This window comes from Ammospiza caudacuta, chromosome 1 (assembly GCF_027887145.1).
Source record: "Ammospiza caudacuta isolate bAmmCau1 chromosome 1, bAmmCau1.pri, whole genome shotgun sequence".
Classification (NCBI taxonomy): domain Eukaryota; kingdom Metazoa; phylum Chordata; class Aves; order Passeriformes; family Passerellidae; genus Ammospiza; species Ammospiza caudacuta.
In genome coordinates this window covers 106873938-106888630 of record NC_080593.1, presented here as the reverse complement: position 1 = coordinate 106888630, position 14693 = coordinate 106873938, and the positions used below count along the sequence as shown (strand labels likewise).

The following is a 14693-nucleotide window of genomic DNA, read 5'->3' as shown; positions in this document are numbered from 1 at the left end:
CTCATGTCCATGGAGCATACAGGGAGTTCTCCAATCATAATATATTAACACAACTGCTCTTGCACTATGACTCCTGAAACAAAAACCCCACTGCTGTTTTTATCCCTGCCCACACCAACAGGCTGTAACAGCAACAGGGCTGGCATTTCTACAGTGCCAGCCAGCAGACAGACAGCACTTCTTTCAAAATTACCTTTTATCAAGGTTTGTGTAATAAAACTCGGTTCTTGCCTTGAGATTCCCCCTTATTGCCTTCTTTTACCAGAAAGGACACAGGGCCAAGAGGGAACACCAAGACAGCAGGAGTAACATTTCCTACTGGTCAGGCAGGAGCTCAGCTGCATTTTGGCCCCAAGAGCAACCTCTGGTGCTTCACTTGAAATGCTGACCCAGCTGTCCACTGAGTCTGGAGTCTTTAAAAGTCGTGCAGGTCCCATTTCAGTCTGGAGGAGCCCAGTGCCAGGAGAGGAAGCAGCCAGCACTGCTGAAGGTATGAGGCTCCCACTCTCTCCAGAGGCTGCTCAGAGGCTGCCTGGAAACGCAGCAGAGACTGTAGAGGTGGGAACTCACTGAGTCAGGTTTTCTGAAGAAGAGGAAATAAACCCTTTAAGGCACACAAAAGCATGAGCACATAGCATCAAACACCATGGATGCTGGTGCAGGGGTGTGTGGAAACCAGGCCAGCCTAGCTCCTCCCTGAGCTGTCTCCTGGTGCTGGGAAAGATGAGGAGGGTATAGGAGGAAGTCTGGGCTCCAAAATATTATGGACAAAGGCGGCTCCTTGGATTGAGACCCTACTGAATTACACAGCTCTCACCAGTGTCAATGCTTCATGATCCCATCTCCCCTTTAATCAAGGCTCTTCTGTACTGCAGATATTTGGGATACCTTCCTGACCACAGCAAGGGTGTTTTCCTGAGGTATAAGGCACTTAGGGTTGGTTCCTAAGGGTGGAGCTACCCTGACTCCTCCTCCGGTGGTGAAATCTCCTCCTACCACTTCCAGGCTGTAAGTCCTCTCCTCCCTCCATGCTGCCCCACCAGGCACAACAGCGCAAGCATTTCTGGAAATGGTCTGTATTTCTAAGGGGAGAAATAACTCACCTTGGTAGCATCACAATACCCAGGAGAAAGAAAGAAATGACAGCAAGTTAGTAGGCAAAAATCCCATCCCGTCTCAACAGCACACTTACTATTGGGACAGTAAGGATAATTAAGTGCCCACACCTCCCTAAAATCTTGTTCACTGCAAAAGTGCTGATCAGGAGTAGCCAGGTAGAAGACAACACCAAAGGAACTTATATTTATAGCTGTTAATAAATAGTAATATTTTTTACTTATTTGGAGGTGACAGAAATGAACAGTTAGCATTTCTTCCTATTTCTCAAGATTTGTTTTGCTTTTTTGCTATTCCAGGGCTTAATGCAGAACAACAACAACAAATGGAAACAAACAAAAGGAAAACAACAAATAAGAAAGGAAAAAACCCTATGTGCAGCCTTATGGAGGACTTCCCAAGCCACAGATGCTGGCTCTGTGGTTGGCTGGTCTATCCAAAATAAAGCTCAGCAGCAGGGAGCAATGGAGTGGTTCAGGGGGTAGAAAAGGTCATGCGAATGTGATCCCCACCTCCCAAACTCCAATCTCCTTATGCTGCCTCCCCCTGCTCCTTTTGGGATGGAAGGAATTTTTTACTTACTTTTCATTTTTATTTTCAGCCTGCCTTTTTTATCCATTTGCCAACAGGGGTCATTGAAAGTGACTCTTGCTGCAGCTACTTTCCCATGACAAAAGAAAATGAGGTGAACTATTCTGATGGCTCATAGGTGAAAAGGCACCAGCAGCTTTGATGATGAGCCCCTTTGGCTGTGCCAAGACAGAGCTGGCACTGTGGGAGCTCAGAGGCCACCATGTCACCTTCCCCTTGCCAGAGGGACAGGCATTCTCCTGCCCTGGGTGAAACTGTTGACTGCAGAGACTGTTTTCCCAACAGAAAGAGATCACAAGAGCCTTGAAAACAGGGGCCCTGAAGGCTGCTCACCCCTGTGCACAGATGCGTGGTACTACCCTCCTCACAGGAGAAGGCCATTTTGGGTGAACAAACATAAAAAAAAGAGGAAAGTGGAAAAAGGAAAGAAAGTGAGCAACCTCATTTTAATAATTTATGACATCAGAATGCACTAATACCATATACTTTTCCTTTGAGAGGAGTGCACAGCCTGTGTCATGGCTCAGCTGCTGGTACAACTGGGCCATGTCTACAGGAGATGCCATGAAACCACTCTGGGGAAAACCTACAAACTCTGCTGCGCATCAGTCTGGGGGCTGAAGCAATGCCCAGCTCAGCAGAGAACATGTAAGAGGCATGGCCCCTTTTTTTCACAGCCAGCACATTCATTTCTCTTCAGGTGTGGGCTTCAATTTCCTAATGAAAGAAGTATTTTGGAAGCCTTATGTTTGCCAAGAAAATAAACCAAGTCTAAACATCACACCTTCCTCTGGGAGGACATTGGATGTGGATGATGGGACTATACCTGTAAATCTCAATGCTGCCAACAGGAAGGTTTTTCATAGCAAGTGTTTGATTTACCCTAAGCAAGCTGAAAGTCTGCTTTTGGTCAGGTCACTTACCAAACCTCTTATAGCCGAAGGACTGCACCTCCTCCTCCTCTGCAAAGTCGTCTGGAGAAAGAAAGACACAGCAGCAGATTATTACTACTACCACTAGAAAAAGATGAGAAAAAGGTTTTACAGATGCATGTTCAAATAATATAAGTTTACTTGGTTTGTTAGGCATGCTACTGCTCTTCCCCTCTGCTACTCCTATCCCACCTCTATCTCCAAATGCAGAAGGCAGTTCAGAGCCTTTCCTCCAATGAGAATCCCCAGCAGAACTCTGGATTACAAACTCTGCAGATTTATCACCTGGCAGCCATCCTGAGGCCTGCTTGGCCACCTAAGAGCAGACCAGAGCAGAAATGTCCCTCATCACAATGACAGCCACAATTGTCGCCAGTGTGCCACTTGATCAAGCTTGCCACAGGAGTCTGAGGGGATGGTTGTCCATCCATCCATCCATCCATCCATCCATCCATCCATCCATCCATCCATCCATCCATCACCTCCCATGCACACTAGCTTGGCCTGAAAATGTCAGATCCCATAAAACATGGGAAATAGAACTGGGAAACTCAGGTGAGAAAAATAAAAACTAAGATGGTGAAGATTGTGAAAGGTCTAGAGGGGAATAGCTGAGATCACTTGGTTTGTTCAGCCTGGAGAAGAGGAGACTGCAGGAACACCTCACGACAGTCTACAACTTCCTCATGAGGGGAAGTGGAGGGGCAAACCCTGATGATGGGACCTGAGGGAAGGGAAGTTGTAGGGAGGTTCCACAGGGAAGGGGTCACAGCACCCTTCTGCCTGAGTTCTGGAAGTGTTAGGACAATGCATTCACACACAGAGTGTGATTCTTGGGGCTGGCCTGTGCAGGGACAGGAGTTGGATTTGATGATCCTTGAGGGTCCCTTCCTCAGGATATTCTATCATTCCATCATGCCCTTTGTTCTCATCTTTACAGTAAGCAAGCAGTAATATGCTAATAATCACAAGGTTATTTTGTCGGAAGCTGAATTTCTCTCCATTTCCTTCCGTCAGCAAAGGAAAAGGCTGGCATCAGCAAAAAAGAAATACACTCATGACTATTTATTAAAAAAAGAATATGTTTGTGTTCATGTGTTCAGCCTCCTTCCACCAAGACAACCCCTTGTTAGTCCAATTTCCTGCTGAGCCAGGAAAGGCAAAAGCTCTGCCTTGTCACCAGCCCCAGCCCAGGCCGTTCTTCTCCCACCTCTGTATTTCCCAGAGGGAACATTTAATGACTGGTGGAGGAAAAGCAAGCTCAAAGCAGATAAACACGTGTGATGGTGTGAGAAGTCTGTGTTTAGTTAGATCTTTTTTGCCCACAGACTTGCTGCACATGATTGAGCTGCTCTGCATCATGAAATTGAGCTAACTGGTGCCACAGCTACCTTGGGACAGCACACAGCCTTGGGGGGATGAATTCAAAGGCAAAGATACAGTCTGCATCCAGCTTCAACAAAGCCTAAACTATTTGTGTGCATGTCTCCAGCAGGAAATCTGACTTGTTCTTCCTTCTGACCTGTGAGGTGCCACACACAGAAGGCTCTGAAGGACACTTTGCCTGAAGCATCAGCAGTGTCCATGAAATGCATCATTTTGCAGAACATCACCCTTTACTCAGACAGAACGATTGATTAAACAGCTAAAAACATATTCTTCACCAGGTAAGACATTTTGCTTACTGCCAGCAGTGCTCCTGTCCATATGTTTAACTAGACCCCCAATTCAGATGTGCATTTAAGAAGTGGAAGAGCCAGTGGATGCTCCTTAGGCAAAACAAACACATCCTGGTTTTGAAGACAGAAAGAAACCTTTAAAAGACCAAGCCAAACAAACCCTCACAATTGTCCCAAATGTTATCTGAAGACAAGGCCCCACAGCTAAACATGACAAATACTAATAAACCATAAACAGTCAGCAACCAACTTCTTATCCCAGCAGTGAGCTACTCAGGAAAGATCTTCCCCTCTTGCACGAAAGATAAAATGCTGCACAAAATAAGATTACAGCTCCAGAGACCTTAGCTTCCTGCCCTCTCCTGCTATCAGGCTGCAACACAATTGCCTCCTTTGTTTCTCAGGAGTGTAACCTGGCTTATCTGATCCACAGCTGATCTATATAGCCAGGCCATCTTTAAATCCTGCAGCTTCATCCCACACCACATCTCCACATCCTTCCTCCCAGGCTGACAGCCCCTTCCCTAGTTTTCTTGTTTTTCATGCTTAGACCAACAGCATTGCCTTTTACAACTTTAATTACATTTTTGTTTCTTTGGGCATTTCAGTATATGCAACATGTTTATATATGTACATATTATACATTTCTATACACACATATACTTTTAAATATATATATATATATGTGGTTTTCAGTATTTGCAATGCTGTGTGTTATTCTTTCTGGGGATGGGCTTTTTCCTTGAGCTTTGGATACATTATAATTATTTATTCACCTCCTAATTTTGAAGAGCACTTGTGATATTTGAAACAAAGATGTGGAGATGAGCAAGGATGGTTATGTCAAATGGTGACTCATCTCCCTGATCAGTAAAATCTCAAACATCATCTCTGTGAGTTGATCCTGCAAGGGGTAGTCAATGTAATTTTAGGGGAAATCTTTAAAAATTATTTAACAGACAAAGCTCAATGTTCTTTCAGTCACAACTGCAACTTTGCTGAAATTATGTGCAAATACAGTACTTTAAAATATTAACTGTAATGTAACAAGTTTAAGGAAGAAAAAAAGATGGAGGAAATTAATAAAGCAAGCTTGGACTAAACATTCAGAAATTACAGCACTTTGGAAAAAGAGACTAAGATGGATTGAAAGTCCTACCTCAGAAGAAGTCTATGCTTGAAATATTAAAAATGAAGTGGACAAACAAGCCTATAAATTTAGGTCCCAAGGCAAAGCCCTGCACCCAGCCTGTTCCTCCCATGTCTGTTGGGCAGTATTGTCCTCACTGGAGGCAGCAGAAACGATCCTCAGCTCCCTGTTACAGTGCTGGAAATATTAAAATTTTGTCACAAGTTCTACAAAAATCTCAAAGCTTCCTGATATCTTCAAATCAGCAAAATACAGGAGAACCTAAGTTTTCATTTAAAAGGTAACAGGTTTTCTAGTGAAAACTATGAAAATGTGATCTGTTATGAATTACAGAGGTTAAGAAAATATACACCAAGTAAGAAGTCAAATACTAGGAACACCTCTAGTATGTTTTAATGACTTATGGTTTTAAAGGCAGTATCAGAAATTGTTGTGGCAGAAATTCATGAGCTTTGAGCACCAGTGACTGATCTTAGAAATGGAAATTCTGCATTTTCACATCAGCGGTGCCCACACTTGAGTGAGGCTGCAACTGGTGCAGGAGGGGTTTGCTGGACATTGTGAAAGCCTTAAGTTAGAAATAGTTTACTTTAGTTTAAATCCAGTCCTCAGTTACAAAGAGGACTGGAATGAACACAGTGTTTCTGTTACATACACATGCATTAATATGCAGGCAAGGCTTATTTTCATAGGTGAAAAATATCAAGGGCAGACTCCTCCTTGAAGGAGACAATCAAGTAGAATTTGTTGTTATGTTCTGGTCACAAGAATTAACTCTTTAGTAGGGGGAAGACCAGCTCTAACTCAGTTATAAGACACTTAACTGAGCTCTCAGCTGTGAACCAAAAATCCAGAATAAGAAAGATGAAGAAACATGAAAAGCTGGTCTCCTATTTCCCTGACTTGTACAGAACTCTGGCAGCAGGAAGGTCCATAAAAAAGGTGAACTTTGGGCAGAACAGAAACATATGTGAGCAACCAATTGTATTTAACCATGTAAGGGAAGGGCCACCAGAGATCTCCTGTTTTATTGGGTTTACAAGAGACTCCTTGGATGCTAGAACAGATTGTCATGGGGAGATTACAGCAAACTGCTACAAATCACTGTCTCACTGAGGCTGAACAGCAATACATCAAATATTCTATGGAGTCAGTGCAAAGTAAGAGTTCTGGTCCAAAAAAGTAAAAAAAAAAACCCCTCTGAGATATTTTGGCAATATCCATGCCCAATTGAGTAGCAATGCCAAATTCCACTTGCCCTCCAGTTATAAGCTATTACTGCAACACCTCTAGTAAATGCAGTTGTAGAGTTAAATAAGTTACAGTACAATGCTTCAAGGGAGTGGGAATTATGAAAAGGCAGTTCAGCTGGGGATTAGCACAGCGAACAGAGGGAATTCATTTAATCTAAAACAAATTAGACTCTCATTTGATTAATTTGCCAGTGGCAAAGCAAATCTGTGGAGTAGAACTGTTTAATTTCTTGTTCTTAAACCTTAAATAAATTAATCATGGATCACTTATGAGTCACTCTGAGGTCAAGAAAGAAAGAGCTGGCCTGGAGCCAAAATGGATGCTAAATCTGCCCCTGAGACAATACAGGGCATAAAACCACAGCACCAGATCTGAGGAGCCTTTGGTGCAAGGTGATTTTAGGGAAGTTGTTTCCATTTTAGCCCCTTCCTTTCATGGGTGTCATTGTTGGCATGTGGAAGGTGTTAAAGAAAGCTGCTAATGTACGTGTCCAGCTGTCTCCTTTTAACAGTACACCTTGCTCAGCCATTTAAACCTAATTAACTAACGAGGCAAACAAGACCTCAGAACCATTAGAGATGCTGGGTCATATGGTGGCTGCAGACACGTGGTATCCAATAATTTCCAGAGCACTTGTGTGCTGCAAACATGGATACAAAGTCCTTGTTTAAGGACCTTGTCTGAAGTCCTAAATAAAGAAAACAAACCAATATTCTACATTGCATTTCAAAATCTGGGAAAATCTATTCCAGGAGAGAATGAGGCATCTGGGCTGAAAATGGTCATGCCAAGTTTCACCTCAGATTTTAGAAGTTCCTTTAAAATCCCCTGAAAACTCAAATTACAGTACATTAGAAGTACCAGTCTGGGAACTCAGACTGTAAGATTAATTTGTAGTAAAAATGACATCCAGTGTAAGAGTTTCCTCTAAAATAAATCTCTCTTTCAAAAGGCTTTAATGGTTAGAGCCCTGCCTTTCCTGCTGACTTAATGGGAACTATAGAGCTATATCTCAGTGCAACTCAGTAAAGCTCATTCTAATATTATCAGGGAGAGATTTTTACTTGTACCTTTTGGAAAGAAGGTGTGCCTATTAGCTGAAAATCACAATATTCCACTCTTTAACCCATCAGCATGGATGAAGAACTCTACTCAGAACTGTGGAACAAGTGCCTCTCCTTCATGAGAGACTGCCTGCAGTGTCAAAAAGCTGCTTCTGCCTGCTCTCTCCCTCTCAGCACTTTCACTGAAAGGCAAAACCCATCCACTTGTGAGGTTTCTGTAATATTAACAACTGTTCAGGCAGACAAGAACAGCGACACCAATATCTTTCTCATATCACATTTCAAAAGCTTTTTGAGCTGCCACCAGATTTATATGCATTTCTGCTCACTATTAACTGGGTCTACATTCAAACTGCTGACCTAGAGGTGAAATGGAGTCAGCAGAAGCACAGCAAGCAGCTGTGGCCTTCAGATGTTGATGACTTCATCAGTCTAATTGGTTTCCACTGGTTTTCATAGCTTTTTATTCTGAACAGTCTCCTGCTTGTGCTAATGGGCTGCTCATTCCCAGTTCTCTTCACAGATGCTTTATTTCACTTGTCCTCTTGTTCTGCCTTTCTCCACTACTTTTTCTTTATAGGTCCTTTTCATAGTCAAGTCTCTCTCTCAGCCTCTATTTTGATAAGCCCTCCCTCACAAAATCCTACCCCCCACTTGAAGCACTTCCTGACTGAGAGGATCCCGAGCTAACATGTCACGCTAACAGTCACTTTGGACAGGGATGACACGGATTCTGCACTTGCAGAGTACCTGGTCTTTAGGGCAGCCATGGCTGAAGTTCAGCTGAGGCTGTCCTGGAAGAGAGACCACCTCCCTGCATTGCAAAGCATCCTTTGGGATGTTGTTTGAGCTTGGATTCTGGCAGCAAAACTGAGGCTTTTCCTCAGCTCTGTCCAACCGAGACTGCTGATCTGGGAATTTTTCTGCTTATCTCAGTGACTGAAAGAGGCAATGTCCTAGATCAGAGATCCTCCCTTGGTACTATCCTGTGACTCGGTTAGTGTCTACCATCACTTAACACATGCATAAAACAAACAAAACCAGTAATCGTGACAAATGGGTGCACTTTAATGTCTTGGTCTTCATCTGTTCCCCTACTGCTGTGCCCAAAAAATGTGAGCACTTACATTAGGAACACACACAAAATGACGGAAGATTGTGAAATTTAGAGGTATAAAAACAATCACTCTAGTTTTGCTTTTTAGGCACAAGATGAAGACAGTAAATAGGGAGATTTGAACAAAACTTGTTCGCACATAAGTGCCACATTACCGTACTGGGGTCAGGAGCAGCTGCATGGTGTGGAGGATCGACCTTAGAAGTTAAAAGTTTAAATCATATCATATTTCAGAATAATTATTTAAGGGCAAACAGATATGTTCTCATTAGTGCACTGAAAAATCGTGCCTCCCTGTCTGTATGTCAGAGGAGGCAATTAACAGCGGTATTAAAATGGCATACACATTCCTAACAACACATGTCTCTATTACCTCCCATAACTCATTCACTTTGTTCCCCAGTGATGTCCTAGTCTGCACCTTAAATTTATGCACCAAAAGGGATTGCAGTTTTAGGTGGAAGCGGTCAAACTCCAAAGACAATTCATCTTAGGTTGCTCCCTCGCTCTCATAGACCACACTCACATTATGAGGAGGATCAGGTTCACTTTCCATGCCTTGTAAAAAGTGTCTTTATTTTGCTTTCCAAGGGGGAGGGCTGGAAGGAGAGATTCTCTGTTCTGACATACAGAACCTCAGGATAAGGAAGGTTTTTTGAAGCTGAAGATAACTGGGTGTGCATCTTTTGCAGTACTGAGCTGCTTTCATCCTTGACATTTGTCCCAGCTCTCTTTATTTTACTCTGTTTTATCTCTGCAAGGCCTGATCAGCTCTGTCTCTCTGCAAGATTACCTTTCCCTCCTTATCCTGGCAGTCAGAATCTGAACCTCTGGGCACAACAGTCTTTCAGTGTGGATCTAAGTTAACTGTGTAGTGGTTGTGACAAAAAAAGGGCTCTGTTCAGCCCTCAGCTGTAGCAAAATAATTCTAAAATGAATCTACATTATCCAAAGTAAGAGAAAAAGGATACTTTAAACAACTCCCTTCTCCATAGGGAGGTTTATCTATGCTATTCTTAGTTGCTAGTCTTAGTCCTGTGTGGCTGGGAAAAGTAGAATTGAAGCAATAACAAACAATTACAAGTTCTTCCTGAAAATGCTCCTGTCATAAATCGGTTATATGCTAATTCTTCTCAATATCCTTTGCAGTTGTATAGTAATATTTCTATCTGTGCAAGAACAAATTTCTCTTATAATTTCATAGCTCTGTTGTCCTCTGTATTAGTAAGACCATGCTTTGACACACACTTGCATCTTTCTCATCCATATGTTTAAAATCCTCTGTGCTACCAATCAATTCAGGACACACACTGACTGTATAGTAGCGTTGCTCAGGATTTGTTCTGTGTTTTATCACACATTTATTATAACTGCTTGTGCCTTTGAACTTCTGCTGTAGGGTCCTGTGACATGTCCAACACACACCACTCAGACCTCCTGCATATGTTTCATGTTTATGTCACTATATTCATATAAGCTCTGTTATAAATGGACTAAGGAAAGGTTACTGGATCACTCCACTTCTAATCCTTGGTTTTCAGATGCTTTCCGGCTTCTGCAAAATGCTCTGGACTGGATTTTTAAAAAAATTCTTGGTTTGAAGTTTCTATCCAGGAAAGACCTATTTGCAGATGACTCTTCATTTGATTTTGTGCACACAAAAAAAAAAAAAAAGAGAGAGAGAGAAAGTCTTTTCTGCAATGTTCCAAAATTATAACTTTTATTCCTTTATTCTTTAAAATTAGCAGTGGCATCAAAACTGAGAGAAAGACAAAACCTGTCAAGAAGGTAACCATCATATAAATAAATTTTTAAAAATTTTTCAAGGTAGTCAAGAAAGAAGTGAGCTTGCATAAACAGTCAGCTTTTGCTACTGTAAGCATTATTTGCAATTACATCCCGGCTCTAAGTCCCACAGAAGGGACAATTTTAGCAACACAGGCTGGTATGGTAATTAATTGTCTGCTAAAGTGCTCGCTGTGTAAGGCAAACTTGTGGCCAGCTGAACTGGCACATCCCAAGGGAGCTGGGTGTGCTCTCCTCTCCTGCGCACGGAGGGCACAGAGCGCCTCTGAGGCAAAGGACTCAAGGCTAAGCAGGACAGGAATTCGGGCCAGGCTGGTCCCCAGGCACCAAGGGCTTCACTGCTCCAGTGGAACACAACCAAGGCCACACCTGCTTCTCCCCCATGCTTCCTCTTGTATAGAATGAGAGAAACAGCACAAAACAGAATATTTGGCCCACAGGATCCCAGATGATTTGTCCTCCAGCAGCGCTATACAAGTACATTGCTCCTTCTGCATTGCTATACAAGTGGTACACAGCAAGGTGCTTGTGGTGGCAGAGAGGGAGGAGGAGAAGGAATGAAAAGAAGCAGCTAAGCTACTCTAAGCATCTCTAATTAAGAGCTTCTCTGTCATCCTGGAGCAACAGTCTCAAAATGACCACTTTGGCTTAGAAGCCAAATGACCACATTGCCTGATTTTGGGCATTAGTATTGAGTGGTTATCCAAACAGTATCCATATTTCAGAGGGAAATACTTATCACCAGCACTGCCATTGACAATAGTGATTACAGGTAGAGTTTAAAGTAGCAGTTACAAAATATATTGCAGCTATATGGGAAGAAGCTCTCAGCTTTAAAAATGCTTGTCCCAGTCTTAAATTAGGGCCAATGTTTTTGACCATGTGGTGATGTTTGACTATGAGGAAGTTCTTTTCATTTGTTTCCCAGGCAGCAAGTGCTCCTTCATACCCAAATAAATAACTACAACTTAGAAGTATCATTTGATAAAGATATATCTGACCCTAAAGCAGACAAATCCCTATATAAATCACATGAATTATTGCTAAAAAAAAATATGACAAAGTTTGTGAGCTCAGTGTTGTTTGCTGGAAATAAAACTGCCAGCATATTGAACATAAACTTCAATTTATTTTACTGATTTAAAACATAACACATTACAAATACCAGCAATGGAAATATAATTTATTCCTTACAGATATTTAGTGATGTAATTATTTAGATATTCCTCCATTCTCTAGAGAGGGTAGATACAGAGACAGCTGCAATCAACAGATCTTTTTGTTTTTATTGAGAACAAAAACAAGTACGAAACTATAAAAAAACTATACTACAGTCCTACTATTATCACTACCATCAAGTTTAAAGAGAAAACATGAAAATCCAAGTCCATACCCAGAAAAGGAAATCACTGAGTCAAAATCTGATTTGACTCTCTGACTTCTCTAACACTGGCAGAAGCACGTGATGTGATGTTTTGTTTGACTCTTTTCTTTTGCTATTAGCACAGTCCTTCAAGTGTTCTTCTTTGCATGTTTTATGACTGATTTCTGTAACTCTCTGGGGGAAAGAAATAAGATGGCTGCGATCACTCTTAGGGAAGCCAAATGGTAAGGACTAGCACTCCCTCTTGATGGAGTGTGGGGCAGCAGGGAGTGCTCCCAGGAGCAGGAATTACATCCTCCCTTTGAATGCCACTGCTCTGCTTTGCAAAGAGTGATGTAAGTAGAATGGAAGGAGACACAAATTGCATTATATGTTATTCCCATCCTTGTTCCTTTGCATCCCACCTCTCCTCAAAACCCCAAAGAATGGAGTGTAAGGCTTTCAGCGGTAACAGGTTTGTTCTATCTACTGTCAGATCCCCATTATTTTGGTTTGTTCCTGCCCTTACACTTATGCTGATAATGACGAACTGATGACAAAATTTTTGGCATGATCAGCCTATAAATAAAGAACATTGTAAATACTAATAATACAAATAATAAATTATTTGTCGTATGTTGCATGGCTCTAGAGAGGCACCATGCCACAGTGTCCGAAGTAACTTAAATAGTGTGTGTGTGGGCTTGCAAAATAAATGCCCCCCAAAAGTTTTTCCTCCCTTCAGGCAGCTACTCTGGCAAGTGAATAAATAATCACATCATTTGGTGTCCCAGACTCTGGAAACTCAGTGTAACTATCATGATGTTTGCTGGCCTCCTGGCATCTGGAATAAAACTGCATTCCAAGAACAGGCACAGTGGTGCCCAAAAGCAATTTTCACGTATGTATGTCTTTTCCTTAAGCTTATTTTTGCCTCTGAAGAAAAACTGAATTCAACTCTCACAACATCCCAACTAACTCCTAAACTTTCCATAATGTCCTTTGATGTTTTCATTGTAAGTATTCCCCAGTGTGTAAAGCCTCTGCCTTTTGCTGTAAGGCTATCAATTTTCATAAACAGAAGGCTTTCTTGCACCTCCCATACATCTTTACTAGGTTGCAGAGTAGCAATTCGGCAATCTGCTTCATTATTTCAATTTAAAGTATGTGATACCTCTCTGTCACGGCTATGCAGGACAGGGACATTCCACTCATTTAAAACAGAGGAGGAAGGGAGGAAAAGAGAGAAAAAGGAAAAGAAACAAAGTTTTAGTTTGAACAGATGCAAAGTAAAAACCAAAAATTTTCCAGGCGGTGGATGCAGAGAAGAAATACGCCAAATACATTTCACAAGCCAGTTAGGCTTCTACTGGCACCTAATCACTGCCAGATGTTTAGAAGCAACACCAAGAACATCGCAAAACGCTGGCAAAAAATAAACAAATCAACCAGGGAGAAACACAACTCTTCTTCTCGGGGTACTGGCGAGGGAGAAGATAAAAGTTGGGTGCCGAGAGAGACCGTGCCGGGGGCAGAGCACACGTGCCGGGACACACTCACTCCCACACTCGCAGGGACAGCCCGCTCCCGGAGCGGGACTGACGGACACACGGCGCAGACCCCGCACCCGGGGTGGCGGTCAGACCCCGCTCTGCCTCTCCCGGCACCGGCCGCCCGTGCCCTGCCCGCCACCTGTGTCCCGCGGCCACTGTCCCCAAGACCGCCCTGCCCGCAGCGTCCCCTTGCTGAGACTGTCCGCGCTCCCGCCCCGGTCCCGCACGGCGTTCCCGCACGGCATTCCCGCACGGCGTTCCCGCACGGCGTTCCCGCACGGCATTCCCGCACGGCGTTCCCGCACGGCGTTCCCGCACGGCGTTCCCGCACGCCGCCGGTCCATCCGCGCTGCCCGGTGCCCGGTGCACGTGTGCGGGCTCCCCGCTCCGTGCCTACCTTTCATCTTGGCGCCGGGGCGGCTCGCATAGGACGGTCGGGGCGCGGCGGGGCTGCCGCCGGAGCGGCGGGCGGCGGGGCGCTCCCTGCCTACTGCCGGGCCATGACCGCCGCGGGCCCCGCTGCGCAGCCCCGGCCGCTCGCCTCGCTGCTCGGCCGCCGCCGGCACCCAGCCCTCGCCGCCAGCCCCGCCGAGCCCGCCCGGCCCCGCCTCCCTCCCTCCGCCCCGGGGAAGGGGCCGCGGCCGGGGCCGGGCGGCGGGGGCGGGCTCGGGGTCCCGCCGCAGGATGGGACAGCGGGTGTCGCGCCCCGGGGCTGTCACAGCCTGCCCGCCGCGTCCTAAGGGACCGCGGGGCTCCCGGGATGCCCGTGGGGAGCAGCCCCGGACGGGAGGTACAGGGCACCCGTCAAGGACCGGGGAGCTCAAGCGGGATGTGATGCTCCCGGCAGGAGAACGGTCCTGGCTCTGCGCTTCCCACAGCCCTGCAGGCACCCGGGGATTCCTCGCGAGTGTGGTGCCTCCAGGCTCCCCGCAGCAGCGTGCCTCACTCGCGGCACGCCGATGGAGGGACCCTGGAGCGGGGGTGCATAGCTGACTGCTGCAGGATGTGCCAAATTCACCCTGGTGCTGAATGAAGGGCCACGAGTAGTCCTGTTGGATTCAATGGGAC

At 44.6% G+C, this 14693-nt stretch overlaps 1 protein-coding gene across 1 annotated transcript in view; it reads right to left on the bottom strand.

Moving 5' to 3' along the window:
• Positions 1-14199, bottom strand: part of COLEC12 (collectin subfamily member 12) — a 94905-nt gene extending 80706 nt beyond the window's left edge. The window contains exons 1-2 of the mRNA XM_058810013.1: positions 14023-14199; positions 2631-2681 (exon numbers count right to left, since the gene is read on the bottom strand). Of these exons, the coding sequence (XP_058665996.1) occupies positions 2631-2681; positions 14023-14029 (58 nt within the window). The 5' untranslated portion in view covers positions 14030-14199. The remainder of the gene's footprint in view (positions 1-2630; positions 2682-14022) is intronic.
• Between the last annotated feature and the right edge of the window lie 494 nt (positions 14200-14693).